This window comes from Furipterus horrens, unplaced genomic scaffold, assembly GCF_987537825.1.
Source record: "Furipterus horrens unplaced genomic scaffold, mFurHor1.1.pri manual_scaffold_3, whole genome shotgun sequence".
Classification (NCBI taxonomy): Eukaryota; Metazoa; Chordata; class Mammalia; order Chiroptera; family Furipteridae; genus Furipterus; species Furipterus horrens.
Window position 1 is genome coordinate 9862545 of NW_028327173.1, and position 18139 is coordinate 9880683.

At 51.2% G+C, this 18139-nt stretch overlaps 1 protein-coding gene across 1 annotated transcript in view; it reads right to left on the bottom strand.

Moving 5' to 3' along the window:
• Positions 1-601: 601 nt before the first annotated feature.
• The window catches only part of PADI2 (peptidyl arginine deiminase 2), a 42469-nt gene continuing 24931 nt past the window's right edge, over positions 602-18139 (bottom strand). Inside the window, exons 7-16 of the mRNA XM_090268669.1 lie at positions 15276-15454; positions 14014-14117; positions 13136-13247; positions 12479-12586; positions 9819-9970; positions 7806-7950; positions 6416-6509; positions 4708-4793; positions 4256-4384; positions 602-3553 (exon numbers count right to left, since the gene is read on the bottom strand). Coding sequence (XP_090124795.1) covers positions 3320-3553; positions 4256-4384; positions 4708-4793; positions 6416-6509; positions 7806-7950; positions 9819-9970; positions 12479-12586; positions 13136-13247; positions 14014-14117; positions 15276-15454 — 1343 coding nt within the window. The 3' untranslated portion in view covers positions 602-3319. The remainder of the gene's footprint in view (positions 3554-4255; positions 4385-4707; positions 4794-6415; positions 6510-7805; positions 7951-9818; positions 9971-12478; positions 12587-13135; positions 13248-14013; positions 14118-15275; positions 15455-18139) is intronic.

Consider the following 18139-nt stretch of genomic DNA (forward strand, 5'->3'; position numbering starts at 1 on the left):
TGGTGCACTGCCCAGATCCCTTTCTGGTTTTGTGAGCTCATCCCCAGATCCTGTGACTTTGCTGCTAATAACTACAGCTGTGACCCTCTTTAGATAATTACCTTTGGGTTACCCATGCCCATTCAGAGAGCCAAGTTTTCCTAGCCAATGATTGACTGGTGCAGGTGGACAAAACTCCATCTGCAGATGCAAGAACTCTGAGCTGCCACATAGGCTCCAGAGGTCTCCAGTGAGCAGGCTGAGGCCGCAGCTGAAATCACACTTTTGTCTGGCTTCTTCTCTTTTTCTGTCTTGCTCCCTTCCCTCCCTTCCCAGTTGCTCCTAGAGGCCCTTCCTTAATAAATCACTGGTCTCAAATGCTCATCTCAGGGTCTGCTTCTGGGAAATTCCTCAAAAACACAGTCAGACCTTATTGTGGGTATTGGTCTTGACCTAGGGTGGTGGCCACATAGTACACATCCACTGAGCATATAGGGAATTCCCAATCCTTGATTACCCTTGCTGGGAGCCCCGGCCCTGTGCCCCAAGAGGGCCCGTGTGTGGTCTGCATCACTCTCGCTGTGTCCACGAAGCGGCAATGAACATCACACCAACAGCCACATGGCTTCCCCTCTGACTGTTTATTGTTATTGCTGTTGTAGCAGGCTCTTCCCCCCACATCTTTGATCTGCATTTATTACCTCTTGGCCAGAAAGCTGAAACTGTGCCATTTTCACGACAGCCCTGCCCTCTTAGGTCCATATTTCAAAATAAAGATTGAAACAGGAACTTTGTTGAGTTTTGCAACACAGAAGTGTATTCTAGGCCTACAGTTATAGGAAGTGGGGGAGTGAGGGAGAGCGATGAGTCCACGGAGCTGGAGGAGGGGATGTCCACACCGAGGGTAGTCTTACAGGTGGGCCAACAAGATGGGACTGGGTGTCTGAGTCCTAAGAGTTCCTGAGTCATCAGGAGTCACTGACTTATCGATGGGGAGAGCTTTAGAAAAATCTATAAACACACACTGTCTCCACATGGGAGGCGCGCACTTCCCCTTAAGATGGACTAGCAAAGAATAAAAGGAAGCCTGAAAAGCCACGTTAACCACACACACACACACACAACTCTCAATTCTGCAGAAAATAGGCACTTGGTGTCTCCAGTTCTGGGGTTGGAGAGAAGATCTGGGGCTCTGTCCCCCTAAGGCAGGGGCCACTGTCCCCACAGGGCGCACAACAGCTTCTGAAGGCTCTGGGGCTGATCTGTTGGGTGGCCCTGGCCCAGCTGGATGGGAGGGAGGTCTGTTTAATGAAGAACCCCTGCCTCCCATTTCACTGAGACAGTGACTTGCAGAAAGCTCTGTGACCCGTGCGTTTTCTGACTGACTACAGCAGCCTGGCACTTCTAAAGTTGAAAAGGCACATGCTGGCCATTTAAATGTGGGCGCGGCATGTTGGGAACTGACTGGCTCCATGAGGCAGGGACCTCGCGTCCAGCTTGCTACTAATCACTGTATCTTCAGAAGCCAGCACTGTGCCTGGCACTTACTAAGCACACAACAAACATCTACTGAATGACTGAACGAAATAATCTGGGAAGAAAATCCCTTTCTCCCAAGAATATAAATTTATAATCTTTTCACTGGTTATAAATTGGTTCATTTTCACCTTCAATGTGGAATTAGAATTCATTTATTCTCTGGATATCAACTGGCCAGGAAGGAACTTTTTTTGGTTGAAGTTGAGCCTTTCAGTTGGTGATGTTCAAGGGAGAGGGTCTTCAGCAGATGCACTGGTGAATTTCCATGGGCTAATCAATCCATCCTTAAGGGCAGCAGCTAGCACAGAATTGGCTGTTCTGGCTGGAGGCTAGGCCAGGGTCCTTTTGTGTGGGGTCTGATGTCTGGGGAGGAAGTCTTTATTATATCCTGGGGGAGGATCTGAGTGATGAAGGAATCGTGGTCTAGCTGCCCAAGGGGCTGGTAACAGGAATAGGAAGTAGAGGCGCTGTGAGAGCAGAGAGCTCAGGGACTGGCCCTAGAATTGAGAACCAGGCAAGAGAAGATGGGTATGGCTGAGCCCAGGGCCTCTTTGCACACTGAACTCTCAGGTCACGAGGATTCCGGTCTGGGGAGAATCCCCCAAGCATCTGGGAGAACCTGTGTCCATGAGAAAGATGAGGCATAAGGGGGATCTCAAAAATGGGGAAGGCTGCTCTGATAAAATCTGCCTCCAGGGAAGGTTCTAGGCAACATTATTGGACCCTCAGGGAATAGGGAGGCTAGGCAATGGTGTCTACACTGCAGAGAGAAAGTCAAGGGGGGCCCTGGGAGAGGCTGTAAAGAGTGAATAATGGGCTACCACCTGGAACCCCAAAGGAAGGGAGTCTGAAATGATGATGGCAGTTCAAGGTACATCAGGGTCCCAGGGTCCCTTTCCACGTGATCTTCCTTGACCTTCAGGGCATGGCTACCAGGAGAACCGGTGAGCCCAGAACCTCCCTCCCTTCACTTCCATTCAATCTTGGACAAGAGACTAAGGCTTCTTTGGGGAATGATTTGGGTATGTGAGGTTTTGTTTTGTTTTTCCTGTCCAGGCTGTAATGATACTGACCAAATGCCCAGCTACTTTTCTGGAAGGACAGAGTTCAGGCTCACTGGGGGTGATTTCAGTGGACACTGAGGGTCTTCCGAGGGAAGGCAAGGCACAGATATCACAAATCCCTCCTCAATTCTTGAAGATCTCCCAGTGTAGCTGTCTGGGGGAAGGCCTCGGGGAGAACTCAAAAAGGGAGTAAGGTGCCAAGTTCCCTATGATGTAGCCCTGAGAGTTGGGTTCTCTATTTTTTATAATGCATGTACCTGGCTGAAGCACCCACTTCAAAGATGGCTATCTCAAATAACCTCATTGATAGCCACATACCTGACCCCTTCCCGGAGGGCTCCTTTGTTTTAGAGATCTTGATTGAGTTTGATAACTGACCATTTGGGCAGCTTGTTTTTCCTCTTCTGTGCTTTAAAATCCCTCTCTTATGTTTTAAATTTGCCAATAAAGAGTAAGCCCAGGAAACTCTAGGCTCCCACCCTTGACCCCAATAAAAGCAGAACTCCAGGCCCATGCGTTCTCTCTCTATCCATGACCTTGCTGTGTGGCCCCAGGTGTGCTTTGTAATTTCCAGATCCCGTAAGTAATCAACTGTTTTGTTTTTTTTTTGTTTTTTTCAAAGTTTCTTGACGGTTATTGCTGAAGGGCTTCTTGCAATCTTAAGAACCACAGGGCTGGTCCAGCCACAATGCTGGTTATTGGTAGGCTGAGACCGGCCCATAATAGCCCCCTGCAGGTCAGGGCACCATATGCCACCATTTGAAGGTAAAGGGCTTCCTGCGAACGTTGGTGCCACAGTGGATTTCTCCCAGAAACTTGTGGTAAGCAGAAATGTCATCGATGAAGGTGCAGCAGAGGCCCAGGGGCTCCAGCAGGGAGCGCACGTGGGTCTCCAGGCAGCACACCTCCTCCACATGGGGCCCGAACGGCTTGGGGATGCCCAGGTCCTTGTCAAGCACAATCATGTTCACCTGTGATGGAGAGCAGGGCACCACCAGCTCCTGTTTAGTGAGCACTTACTATGCACCTGGCCCTGTTCTAAGCTCATTGCACCCTCCCAACAACTCTATGAAGTAGGCACTGTGATTTATCCCCACTTTACAGATGAGAAAACTGAGGCACAGAGGGGGCTAAGCAGTTTATACATGGCAGAGCTGAAGTGGAAAAGCAGACAACCTTCTTCTGTGTGTATGTGTATGTGCATGCCTGTGCACACAGCTATAATATGTACCCACCAGTGCGTGCATGCACACACACACACGTGCGTTTGCATGCACACACACGTGCATTTGCACGCACACACATGTATGCATGTGCACATGTGCATGTATCTCTGTGTGTGTTCTAATCTATTTCATAGAGGACTCTCCTCTGTAACAAGAATCTCCTTGTCCATCCCCTGTCCATAAAGGCCTTTTTAACTTACACAGCCCTTTCCTATCTGTTTAAGGTAAAGCTTCCCAGGAGCCCAGTGAGGCAGCTAATACAAGCATGTCTCCCTCAGAGGGAATGAGGCCCAGAGAGGGCAAGTGCCTGGGGTGGGTGGGGGAGGCCACACAGCAGCTCAGCCAGGACTGGGACCTGGGCTTTCCAATTGAACGGCATCAGCCTGGAGGTCCTTCTGGGCTGCCTCCTGATGGGCCCAGATGGGGTTTGGGGTCCTAGTGCCTCACCATGTTTGGGAAGTAGGCTCTGGCCTGGCGGTCCTCATCCATCTTGAACAGAGCGGGCAGATCGATGATGTCCTGCTCCGTCAGCCCCAGCTCCTTCTTGAGGATGTCACGGTTCCAGTCCAGGCAGCGCTGGTCATGGGGGGAGGAAGGGAGAGCAGGAAAGTGAGAGGACATCCCTGCCAACTTTGTCAACTGCACTCCTGTGTGTAGCATCAGACCCAGGGTCCCTGCCCTCCCCAGTGCCCCTCCCACCAGGCCTCAGTAACAGCAGTAATGAAGAGGGCGAGGGAGGAGACCACAGCAACAAGGACTCGTAAGTGCTCGGTAAATGCATCAGACCCAGTGCTGAGTGCTGGCGACACAGTATCTCACTGACCCTGCAGTCCACCCCATGAGGTGAGAACAGGGGTGACCATGTTCTGAATTAATAGTAACAAAAGCCCCACCCTCACCTGAAAGTACTGGTTCTCCTGCACGAGGCTCTCATTGGACAGAATCTTGTTGATGGTGATTCTCTTGCTGCTCATCCCACCCAAGCCTGTGGGGGTGAGAGGACAGGGGACAGTTTAGCCTTAGGTAGGCCAGCTTCTGGGCTTACCGCTAGGGTGAGGGAGACGGGGCTGGGAACAGGCTGAGCACAGGAGGGCTATCCCAGGGGGAAATGAGGTCCCCTCTGCCTGGAGAAGGCAGCACATCCTCCTTTCCCCAGGGTTGGCCATGTTGCCTGGGCCACGGAAGGAAGGGGTTGGCGGCTGCCTTCTCCCTGGCCAGAGGGTGTGGTGGCACAATTAGCCACCTGAGTCCTTCACCTGGGGCCTACTTCTGAGGACAAGCAGCCCTCCAGGGTGAGTATGGCAGAAGCAGGATACCCAGAGGTGTCACCTTCCTGCTTTCCAGACCTGCCTCATGCTTGGCCCCTGCCCTGGTCTGTGCCGGCTTTTCGGCATCTGTCTCCTAGTCCACCGTGATGGCCCAGGTGGCTTCTGCCCTCATGACGAATACCTAATGCTCATGGAGCACCTGCTATGCAGCAGACACTTCCAGTCATTTTACATGGATTGGCTCAGTAATCTTCCCCACATTTCTATGAGGTGGCTGTTAGAATTAAAGATGAGGAAACTGAGGCACAGAGAAGTTACATGACTTGTCCAAGGTCATGAAGCCAGTGACACATCCTGCTCTAGGAAGAGTCTCTGGTCCATTGTGCTTCCCAGTTTTGTAGCTTGCCAGTGGCAGAGAGATTGGGGCTCCCACCCTATTTCTGAGCAGTTTCCACATTACCACTTGGACCAATTTGTACAAAGATAATGGTTCTTAGATCCTATGGGAAGCTTTGGAGGTATGTTTAATACAGAAAGTAGCCCCCAGAAAGTCAAGGTTTATGCCTGCCAATCCAAGACAAATAATTCCTGTCAGTGAAAATTTAAAAAAGACAGTGGTCTTAGACTGCTCTTGTCTGTCCTGGACAACACTGCCTTTGGACATGGAGGGCAGTTATGTGTGTAAGTATCAGCCAGCCTGAGGGATGCAGACTTTTGGATGTAGGTAGACTGGAGGAACCAACCTGAAAGCGACAAAAGTAATTTAAGAAAAACAGAAGAAGCTGTCATGGCCCGTCTAACCCGGCTCACTGTCTCCGCCTGATCAGCTTTCCTTCTTTCCATGATTAATTTAAGAGCAAAACTCATCCCCGTCTATGTCTGTCCCAATTACGTGGCTGTCTCAATGATGCAGGTACTGTAATTTCTCCCTCTGAGACTGACAGGGATGGGGTCTGGCTGTACATCATGCCTGTTGACTCCCACTTTTCTTCCTGTCCCTCAAAGGCATTATGCTCTCTTTCTCCCTTTCCAAAACACAAGCTCCTCAAATGCAGATTGTATATCACTTTTGAACCATTTAAAGTATACTCTGGGTCCTGAAGAAGCATGTGGCACTGTTGATGGTAATAAGGAGCAGAAGGCAGCTCCATGGTCCAGCAGGCCACAGCAAGGGTCACTGGAAGCCAGGGCTGCTTCCCACCATGGTGACAGCCCTGGAGTGGACCAGATGCCTACACAGGTGGAGCTGGGTGCTTAGGGACAAAGAGGTCCTGGGCGCCATCCTCCTGAGGTTCTCTCTGGGGGCTCAGCTCCCTGCCAGGCCCCTGTGGGCACTCACCTTTAAACATGATGGCCTCGCCATGGCCCTCCTTCTGTTTCTCTCGGAAGAGCTTGTAGCAGGCTGAGGTGCTGGCCATGAGCATCCGAAATTGCTGTAAGAGATCGTCCAGGGGGACAGTGTCCACGGAGGGGAAGTGACCAAGGAGCATGAGGGAGCCCTGCCCTGAGGGCCCAGAGTCCTTTCTGCGTGTGTCTCAGCCTCCCCAGCCTGCGAGTGGCAGAGGCTGCAGGGCTGGGTTTTCCCCTTTGAGAGGAACACTTCTGGCCCTTCCTGCTATCGAAATTCCTCCACCTCCAGTGCCACTGTGTCAAAGCTCAGAGCCAAAGGTGGCCTTGGACAGAGGGGCAGAGCTTCTTCATGTTGCCAAGAGGCTAGGCCATTTGCACAAAACTTCCAGGGTATGAAGTTGCAGCCATTCCTCTCACTTCAGAAAATGAAAGAACCTCTGTCAGAGGCCCAGGCCCACGCCCCATGCTCCCTACGGCATTACGGCCGACACCGTAGCACTAGCCTGTGTGGTTATTGGACATTTGAACTGTGCCTAGTCTGAACTGAGATATGCTGTTAAGAGGAAGGTACACACCAGATTTTAAAGACTAACAAACAAACAAACAAAAAAATGAATACAAAATCTATGCTTTATAGGGAACCGGTCCGCATGGCAATGGCAAATGTAGCTTAGCCCTGCTTTGGAAAACCGACAGGCGCGAGGTGGCACACGGGAGCCAGGCCCGCAGATCGGCTTTCCCGTGGGAACCAGGCCTGCACTGCATCTAGACTGCTTAAAAGCTTGCTTTTGCTAAAACTCCCTCACCCTGAGCTGAAAACAACAGATATTTAGTGTACAACCTTGAAGGAACTTCTTAAGGTCTTTCCTGAGCTGTTTTAAGGACAGGATGTGGCCAGCTTGCCCATCCTTGTTGTCCCCCTGCACGCATATCTTTTTCTTTGTTATCTTTAAGCAACCATCATTTAAAGCAACTTTAGCATAATTATTTATGACTCTCTTGGATGTAATCCGCCGAGAAAGCAATAAAAGCCTGTCCAGGCAAGGATCGGGGCGCTCTCTCACTTAGAGAGTGGCCACTCTGTCCCTTTTCTCCACAGGGTTCGTACAGTCTGTGTGAATTTATTCACCTTCATCCGCAATGCCGCAGACACTGCCGGCCGGAGTCCACGCCAATCATTGATAACTTTTATATTGGTTACATGTTGAAATGCTAATATTTTGGATATACTGGGTTAAAAACTCACCTGCTACAGCAACATACAAACCAGCTTGAGCCTACTTCCTTCTTCCACTTCCTCTGGATCCCACCTTCTGCCGACAAGATAGGACAGGGGTTCTCCACTATCCTGTTCACTCCAGCCTCAGGTGCCAGCTCACCTTTGTGCCCGGGATGGGGATGAAGGTCATGAACTCGTCCACATGGCCCACGGTCAGCCAGTCTGAGTAGAGCTCTACGGGCGCCTGCACCTGCTGGGCCTGCAGGAAGTCCCGCACCACCTTGGTCATCCTCCGACCGCCGGACCTGGGGCAGGGTTAGGGAGGAGGCAGCTTTTCAGAAGGTTGCTCACCATGCCTGTCTTACTAGAGGCCTGTGGCCTCTGGAACCCAGCCTGAACCCAGGGTGGCATCAGCAGCGAAGTCATGGGAAGGAGGCTGAGCTGCAAGGCTGAGACCCTGGCACAGGCAGGAAGGCGTTTGAGCTGAAGGGGAAAGAAGGGGGCATTAGCTGTAGCCAGGGCCTGTACAAAGGGCCTGCAGCCCAGCCTTCAGTCCCTGATGGTGTCAGTGGGTGTGAGGAGGCAGCTTTTGTGCTTAGGGGTCCTGCGTGGACTGCTGGAGGGGGCTAGGGCACAGGCAAAGTTTCAAAATCTTCCCTAGCGCTTGTGTCTCATTGCTGTATTAATTTCTACTTAATTCATTCAAGTAACACCGCTTCCAGGAAGCCCTTCCTGACTTCCAGACTCTCTGGGGGTCTTCAATCTCCCCATTACCCTTAGAATATAACCAAAGATCCCTATAGTGGACAACAAACTACTCTCTGATCTGGTTCCTGCCTGACTCTCCTTCCTCATGTCCATTTTCTCCTCCTTGTTCTGTCTGCTCCAGCTACCTATTAAGCTCGTTACCACCTCAAGGCTTTGTCCTTGCTGTTCCTTCTATTTGGAATGTTCTTTCCCTCTGATCATCTCCCCATGGCTGCCTCTTTCTCATCACCCAGCCCTCAATTCCAAGTTACTTTCTCAAAACCACAAAAATGAAAGTAGCTTTGCCCCATCATTCTTTATCACATAATCTTATCTTTTTTATTGTACTTATGAGCACCCAAAAGTACCTTATTTATTTTCCTGCTTTCATGTTTATTTTCTGTACTTCCTGAACCCTAATCAAAACTCCCTGAGAACTCGAACTTTATGTGTTTAGCTGACTGCTGTATCCCAAGAGCCTAGAAGGATGCCTGGTACCGAGAAGGCCCTCAATATATATCTGTCTCTAAAAGCCCTCCCTGAAATCCTCATGGGGTTTAGGGACCCCTCCTTGGGTTCTCCAGCTCCCCATCATTCTTTATATCACTGTACAGCCCCTGTTTTGTATCTGTTATTAGCATTTCCTTGAAGGTGGGGGCTGGGTTTCATGTTCGGAACCTCATGCTTGACAGAGGTCTTGGCACTTGGCTGGTGCTTGGGGAATACCTGTTGAATGGATGAGTGGCTATTGAGTGGAGGGAGGAGGACATAAAGGTGGGCAACTGGTCACTGACAGTGCCAGTGGCCTTCATGAAGAAGGTATAGTATCCCGTGTAGCTCAGAGGGACTTGGTGCCCAAATCCTGGCTGGTCCCATACGTGCAGGTTCCTGGCTGCCCTTTTGTGAAATGAGGACCCACAGTACTCACTATCTCCCCAGCAACTGCCTTGACCAAAAAAGACTCTGCCTTTTCATTGATTGGTGGGTCATTTGGGCATGGAATGAGGGTGTTGTGGACAGGCCATGGAGCCAGGGACTCATGCTTTGGGGCAGAGCCATGTTTTCTCATGACTTTTGTGTACGGGCACCCTCAAGGACTTGTTGGTGTGCTCCCACTCATCCTCCTTCAGTATTCCTTCTCTGCACTCCTCCATCCCTTCCTTACCAGGTCTATAATCTCATCATATACCCTCCCATTTGGAGAAGAGAGTTTTTAATTTAGTTTTGTACTTGATCCTAATTTATGCTAAGATGTATAGGCTAACTTGGTTTGCTTACCATGAATGTCTGTATCTTATCAGAGAGTCAATGGAGGGGTTAATGTTACCAGATATTTGCTCCATGTATGAGCAGCTCAGGCCACCCCTAAAGAGACCGAGTAACCTCCCCGCCTCGCTGCCCCCAGCCCAGCCCTGGCTTCTCTTACAGAGGAAAGCTGCTCCCGATGAGGATCCGGCCCAAGGGGTATGTCTTGCCATTGACGGTCACTGGGGGGCTGACTTCCAGGTTCCCAAAGGAATCAAGGCTGGTGACAGGCTCAAAGAGGGGTTCCCGGGTCACGTAGCCGAAATCTGGGCCCTAGGCAGGGGGCACACACCCATCATTAGTATCCTGTAGCCAGGAGTCCTTAGCTCCAACATTGCCACCTTCTGATGCCCACTCTGATTGCCTTTGGTCTGGCAGTGGGGGCCCTTAGCCTCTGGGGGGGAGGTCATCTGTGGTTTTCTTATTTCCACCAAAGAGCAGGGCCTGGGAGAGGGAGGCTGCATTTGTGAGCGCATTGGTGTGAGTTGGGTATGCATGTGAGTAAATAAATGTGTGTGCGTGTGCGCATGCATGCATCTGAGTCTCTGCATGTGTCTCTATTTCCCAGACAGGAAGACATATCAGTGATTTCAGGATTTGTCCTCCTTTTGTGCTATGGATGCCCCTGCTCATCTCTTCATTTCTCTGACCCTCAGTCCCCCCATCTGTCAAAGAGGAGTTGGATTAGGTGACTCGAGACAAGGAGGTAGATTGTATTATTGCTTCCCCTTCTTAGTAAGAGGATTTTGCATCCTGAGCTATTGCTGTGTGACTTCTGGTCCCTCTCTGTAGAAGGAATATACTTCCCTGCTCGGTATCAGACTTGGTCATATGACTTGCTTTGGTCAATGAAATATGAGCAGAAGTAATGTATGCCAGTATAGAGCTGAAGCCATAAGATCCACTGTGTATGTCTGTCCACTCTCTCCTCTCCTTGTGCTAGGGCAGTGACATTTCCCAAACTAGGGCTGTTCCTGCCACCTGGGCTCTAGAATGAGGAAGCAGAGCTGCAGACAACCAACTAGCAGCCAACACAAGTAGAAGCAAGAAACAGTCCTCTGTTGTTGTCAGGCATTGAGAGTTGGGGGCTGCTTGTCACTGCAGCCTTACCTAGTGAAAGCTGACTGATACATGCAGGAACAGCAGATATGTAGCATATGTGACATTTCAATCTATTCCCAAACAATCATATTTGTCACTGGGCCCAGATGTAGCCTCAGAATCCTTAGCACAGAGCTCCAACAGACTGCAGCTGGCATAACCCCAATGGTCTCTAGTTGATATAACCTTGGTGACCCCCTGAATTTTAAGGCTCTTTTTATGATTTTTTTGGCAAAAAAAAGAAAAGTAGGGGCCTTGCTTGGGAACTTGCATTGGGGCTGGGACTAAGCTTGTCTGACAAACATCTTTGTTAAAAAAATATAGAGTGGGAAGGTATGTGGCTTATCCTGGCCCAGCTGAATCTCCAGGGACAGCTGTGGCAGGTGGGGTGGATGGCTGCAGCTTAGCACTTTCTCGCCTGGGGGCCCCAGATGGCAAGGTGCGATTTGCCGGGGGCTGGGGCAGCTGGGGCTTTACAGCACCAGGCAACAGGCAGACACGCGGCACAAAGCTGGGCTTGGCACGGGCCTCCAGAAACAGCGCAGCCTCGGGCTTTGGAAGCAGGCCAGCCTGGAACACTGGAAGTAGGTGGTGACCCGGACAGTGAGAACAGGGTCTGGGTGGCCTCGATTCTTCTGCCTGCACAGGTCAGTTTGACTTTCCCCCTCACTATGTGGAGGAAGTAGACAGCCCCCACTGAGGACAGTACCCAGGGCTGTGGAATGATAACCATTAACAACAGCGAATGGCCCTGGCTGGTGTGGCTCAGTAGATTGAGTGATGACCTGTGAAACAAAGGGTCACCAGTTCGATTCTCAGCCAGGGCACATGCCTGGGTTGTGGGCCAGGCACTTGGCTGGGGCATGTGAGAGGCAACCACACATGGATGTTTCTCTTCTTCTCTTTCTCCTTCGCTTCCCCTCTCTCTAAAAATAAATAAATAAAATCTTAAAATAAAAGAACAGCTAATGATGGGCATTGTGTCAGGTGCAGCACAGATTCCTTACAGAAAGCCTTTGCTCTTCACAGCAAGCGGAGGCTGCAGGAGGGTGAGTTGCTTGCCCAAGTTCACACTGCTGCTAAGGGGTGGAACCGGGCCTCAAGGCCAGTTTGCCTGACATTCCAGAGCTTTGCGCTCACACCAAGGGCAGATAGGTTGGTGAAGGTCCTCAAGAAGCAGGTATGAACCTGGCAAGGGGTTGCTTCTAAGGGGAGTAAGAATGATCTCTAGAATTGGAGGTAGGGGGCGGTCAAATTGTTTAAAAAAAGACACATGCACGGAAAACCATAGCTATACTGAGCTTTGACATTGGAACCACAATTTTTGACGATTGCTAGACTATTATTTTCCTCTTTGTAACTTATTTTGCTGCAAGGTGGAGGCGGGGCAGAAGCAGAAGTTGGGGTCCCTGCCCTGCCTTTGTCTTCTACAGGTCCCATTTCTCATTTAACAGAAAACTCTCCAATTTCTGGAAAAGCATCAGTTAACAGAGCGGAAAAGGACCTTAGAGGTCACTATTCCAACTGACCCGTTTTCCATTCTGAAAGGGGGAAAATGAAGGCCCTAGGCAACAGACTAATTTGTCAAGGGTGCCCCAGGTCTCCTGACCACTCTGCCCTGCAAGAGTCCCCGGGGACCGCGCCCCCACCTCCACACCAAGGTGGCCCTCAGCATCTCACCAGCAGCTGCTTCACTGGGAAGTCCTTCAGGTTTCCGTCTCGGGGGGAGTCCAGCACCACGGGGAAGCCTTTATGGGGGGCCTCGATGTAGCCAAACTCAATTTCATCCTGCAGGGACACCAAGGGGAGCCATCAGATGAGCTCAGAGCCCCGCCAGTGACTACTACTGGCAAGCCCCCCCATTTTCTTTCTGACACGAGAGGTGCCTGTTGTTCTTCCCATACATATCTTCCTGCAGAAAGTCTCTGTACATCCCAAGCACATGTGTGTTCATACCAACCCCGTTTTATAAAACAAAATTGGTAACATCCTGTACACATTTTCCTGCAAGTAAGTAACACCTTACCTGGAAGCACATTCTGTATTTATAGATTGGCTCCTTTTTACCTGATGTATAGTACTCTACGGTAGGGCTGTCCTATCATATGTATGCTTACCCCTGCCCCTGTGGATGGACGTTTGGGTTGTTTTACAGTCTTTCGCTACTTTGGTTGCAGCGAGCTGCCTTATTCATTAACGTCTCTGAGCACATGTGCATGTATGAGCTGACAGCAGAAATCCCACACATGGAGCTGCTGGGTGCCGTGGTGTTGATGTAAAGCCAGGTCTTCTTGCCTGAGCCTGGGGTCACATCCTTCCCAGCCTGGGGTTCCTCACCTGGATCCAGCGGTCTCCTCGGTTTATGTACTGGAAGCACACCTTCAGGTCACAGTTGGTTTTCTCAACCAGGTTCTTCACCTCTTTCAGGAACAGGTAATTATCCTTCATGCTGAGATGTTTAAGGAAGAGGGGAAGGCCATGAGAAAGGGTGAGGAGGGATGAGCGTCAGTCCGCTGAGGTGGCAACAGCAGCTGGCATTTCTAGGCTGTGCTAGGCAGGTGAGACCACATCTGAGTTCATAGTCACCTTTGCAGGGGCTGCTGGACTCAAGGGCCAAGCAAATGCACCCACATGTGTAGTGTTGGCCAAGGTCATGAACAAATAAAATGAGGAGGGGAACTCTCTCCCCCACCTGTCCCAAAGCCTTGTCTCTGATTCCCTAAATTTCCAAAAAGGAGGTCTTTTTAGCACAGAAGCAGGGGATGGGCCAAGACCTCAGGTTCCTTTGGGTGTGGCCAGCACCCACCTGCAGGCACTTCTTTCCCTTGCTTCTCATCTTGCTGTGGCCATCTAGCACATAATAGGTGCTCGATAAAAAAAAAATTGCTGAATGAATGAGGTGAATATCTATTGTGTAGAAGGTTCCTGACTCCACAGTACAGACCAAGAATAAGAAAAGAAATGGTAACTATTATTTTTAGAGCATAGAGACTCTGTGCTGGGACCTTGGATGGATATTTTGCCTGCTTCGTCTTGTTTAATCCTCACAGTGACTGCGATGCGAGCATTTCAGAGAAATGGAGGCACATAGAGAGGCCATGTGAGTTGCTAGTAAGTGACAGAGTCAGGATCTGAACTCAGGTCTGCCTGACCCTGAAGCCCCCAGCGTTAGCCTCTCTGCCACACTGTCCCTCCACACCATAGCCACTGCTTACCAGCACACATACACAGACACGGGAGGCAGGATGTTGGGAGTCATGATCCACGGAGCAATCCGGAAGATCACAGTGTCTGTGAAGATGGGTGTCAGGGGAATCTCCTGGGCACGGAGAGAAGGGGATGGAGATCAAAAGTCTTGTCGGGGTGTGTTTCACTCCTGCCTTCCCAAGTGGGTGAAACGGGTAACAATTGTACATTTATTGAGCACTTACTGTGTGCCAGGCTCTGTGGTGTTTTTACATGAACAGATGCATTCTGCCTTACCCCAGGGGCTAGATACATTATAATCCTTGTTTTACAGGTGGGGAAACTGAGTCATGGACCTCTGAGTCACAGAACTCTCACGTGGCTGCCCAAGGTCACATGGTTAGCAAGTAGTAGAGCCCAGATTGAAACCCAGGTTGTCAGGCAGCTGAGCGCACACTCTTGACCACTTTTTGATCTTGCCATATCCAAGTTTTGTCCCTGAAGTCAGCCCACACGAGGGCTGAGCCAGCCACGGGCCTCCTTCTGTTTTCACCCTGAGCACCTTGTCCTTTTCTGTGTGTGAGCATTTTAACATTGTTTGGGGAAATTTTGCCAGGTCCGGATTGTTCTTTTTTTTAAAGGAAGGCTCAGGAAATGTGCCTGGATCCTGAGGGAAAATGAGAGATGATTCCCAGGTTCCCTTGCAGGAGTGGCTTGGGAAAGTTAAAGGAAACTGGACCCTGCCCTTGATGGGGAGGATGGGGTGGGACGGAGGGTGTGCTGGCCTTTCCCACCCAGGTCTGCCTTTAAGTTACTGTGGTGCCCGCTGGAGGGCCCAGGCTGAGAGACCCTGATGGCCGGGCTGCGCCAGACACCACTGGGAAAAGCCCCTGCCCTACCCGTGCTGTTAGCTGTGCCTTTTCTGCCTTTCCCTTTCCCCACAGACATGAGGGTGCTTTGTGATGAGTGCTTACAAGTTCAAATGCTCACAACCACCCTAGGAAGTAGGAGCTTTTCTTGGAAACCAGGGCACAGGAAGTCGGTTCACTTGCCCAGTGTCTCATGGGCTTGAACCTGGGCAGTGTGACCCCAGAGCTCACTCTCATCAATCTAAGACAGCCCCAGTCTCACCCGAATGTGCATGGTGGGGGGCATCTGGGTCTCTAAGCCTGGACTCTTTCTTGGTGCTTTGAGGGGAGTGGAGCATAGGGAGGTCCTGGGCATGGCTCTCTGGAAGGAGCCCCACGTGGCACCCGGGGCAGCCCCACATGTGGAGGCCTGGAGCCCTCACCTCGGCCATGTACTCCAGCAGGCTGACATGGATGGAGACCAGGCCTGGGAAGCCCTCATCAGGGAAACGCAGGCCTTCCACGAAGAACAGCAGCTCTGCAGAGCCGCCCGTGTACTTGACCACGTGGTAGAGCTTCCGCCGGCCCAGGATATGGATGTAACGCTGGCCAAAGAACGGATCTGGAGGGAAAAGGGCTGATGTCAGACCCTCGACCCACCAAGAAGAGGTCAGTGAGATGGAGTCACTGATGGGGGACAAGATAGCAGAGTACCTTGTCCTCCAGATGAAGAGAGAAAAGCACAAGCGGAAAATGCCAACAGAGGGGCTGTGGCCTGGTCATCGTCCCAGCATTACCGTGTGTTACCCATGTGGCGCTGGACCAGACACCCGCTCTGGCTTCAGGCTTCCTCGTCTGTAAAAGGAGCTGCTAACCTTCCCAGGAATGGCATACGTGCAATGATGGCAGAGGATAATTGAGCAGCTAGTGATGTTGAGGAAAGAGATTATTGCTCCTATTTTACAGAAGAGGAAACCGAGTCTCAGAAAGGAGAAATGGCTTGTTTGAGGTCACGTAGCCAGTAAGTGGCTGAGCTGGGACTCAAAATCATGTCCAGTTCTGAACCCCAAGCTCCTCTCCCCATTTGCACCAAAATTCCCCTCCATGTAATGAGAACCGTATTGGCATGAAGTCCCACGCATGGGTCTCTGGCTGTACATTTTCATGTCTGGGAGGATAGGCAGGTTTGTCCAGCATTCCTGCGCCTCTGAAATCCCCCAGTGTTCACAGTGCTGTTCCCTCTGCTTGGAACAGTCGTCTCTCTCCTTCTTTCTGGCCTCGATTTGTGTCACTTTGGAGAGTTGTGCCCAGATCCCTCAGAGATTGAGCCCGGGGCTCTGTTTAGAGCTCCCGCAGTCCCCATCCTTCCCCCACCCCCAGCCTTTCCATACAGGCACAATCTCAGTGTTTACTTGTTGGCTCCGAGAGACTGCCCGTCACCTTTGTCGGGGCAGAAACGGGCCCAGCCAGTCTGGTCCATGGTCGCGTTCAATAAATGTCCGCTGAACCCATGAAGCCATGGCTCCCTCGCCACTCCCCACAGGGGAATTGTTAGGCCAATTGAGAGCACATGTATTGAATTATTCCTCTGTCACCAGCACAGGCAAGGACTTTGGGGGAGACAGAGACGCAGCATCTCTGTTTAAGAGCAGCGCTCAGCTGACGGTAGGGCAGAGCAGAGATGGGAAGCGTCATAACAGAGTTACGGGGTGAGAGATCCCATGGGTTTACTGGGATGGGGCGGGGGGAGAAGGAGGCAGGGCAGGAAGCATTTGAGCAGAGGAGGGCAGCCTTTGAGACGTCCTTCGGGGTTTCAGAGGTGGGGCGTCGTGAGGAGAGAAGATACTTGCACTGGCCATGGCAGGAAGGTAGGACCCTACGCAGTTCCAGAAGGAGTTTCTTTACGCCCTGCAGAGCTGGAAGGGCAGAATCAGGCTCGGCTTAGTACTGTCCTCAACAACAGTGGGAATGGTTAATGACCAGTCGCCCGAGGGTTAGAACAGGTAACCAGAACCGTCCTGGCACAGAGAGGGTGGCTGCTTAAAACTTGTGAAATGAATGGAGGAACCACGGAAGCCCAGGCGTAGGATGGCTCCTCACATAGGACAATGCGCTCAACTAGACCCTGGTCACACAGGGTGGGGCAAATGCAAGTTTACAGCTGTTTGTATGGTAAATGATTAATAATTAATAAATAATAATACGAGAATAAACTCTGTGTTTCTCATACTCACAACTGTAAACCTACTTTTGCCCACCCTGTACAGCTCACTGAGGGCTGTCACCTGAGTGGTTATGGCTCCCGGAGTTAGAGAGACCTGAGCTCCAATACCACTCCGGCTTTAAAAGCTGTGAAACCTCAGGGAATTCACTTCACCTTCACGAGCCTCAGTTTACCCATCTGTTAAATGGGGGATAATAGTTCCTACGCCACAGGGTCATTGCAAGATAAAACCACACAGCACCAGAAACTTCGGTAAATTTGGTACTGCGGGTAACCATCGTTAACACAGCTGGGACCTGCTGTTATTACTCCTACGGGAGCCTGTGAATGAGTCAGCGCGCCTCTTCCCTGACCTTTTCATTGAATGGCTCAGGAACGGAAGGCAAAGAAATACTACCTCACGTTACCCTCCCTTGGACGGGCCCAGGAAGTGAAGCATACAGACTCAGGCACTGAACGTTCCAAGGAACTCATCACAGCCCCACACAGAAGGTGAAGTCCTTGTCACTGAGAAAAGACAGTGTGCGCCCTGTGTCTCAATCACTGAGTAGATCCAGATAGATCTGCACAATTAAAAATGAAACCCCAGGCACTCTGGTTCTTCCGTGCCCACACACCCCGGCTGCACTTGAACTGATGCTCAGGGGAGAGATGTCAAGTCTAGAAGCTGACTTGTCTTTGCAGAAAGCTCCAAAGGCGGTGGGAGGAGGGCCTCCACCAGGGCCTGGGGGGGCAGGGGGGTGGCCAGGGGAGCTGGGTCAGGTGGATGGACGAGATCTTGACCATCTGCATGCAGCTTTCTCCCTCCCACAGCCTGCAATTTATCTGTCTCTTTCTGGCAGCCCGGGCCAGTTCCAGGCAGATGGATTCCTCGGTGGGAACAATCCAGCCACTGTCCTGAGGAGTCTCCTTCCCCTGTCCCCTGTCCCCAGCTGGGTGTAGGCCTGCCTGGGCATGGCTGGCTTTCCCTGCAGGAACCAACAATGCCCTTTTATTAAGCGACCCACATGCCTCTAGCTGGGCCCGCTGGCTACAGTGCCCTCTCCTTAGCCCCAGGCATTGGTCCCACTGGGCGCGTGGTAT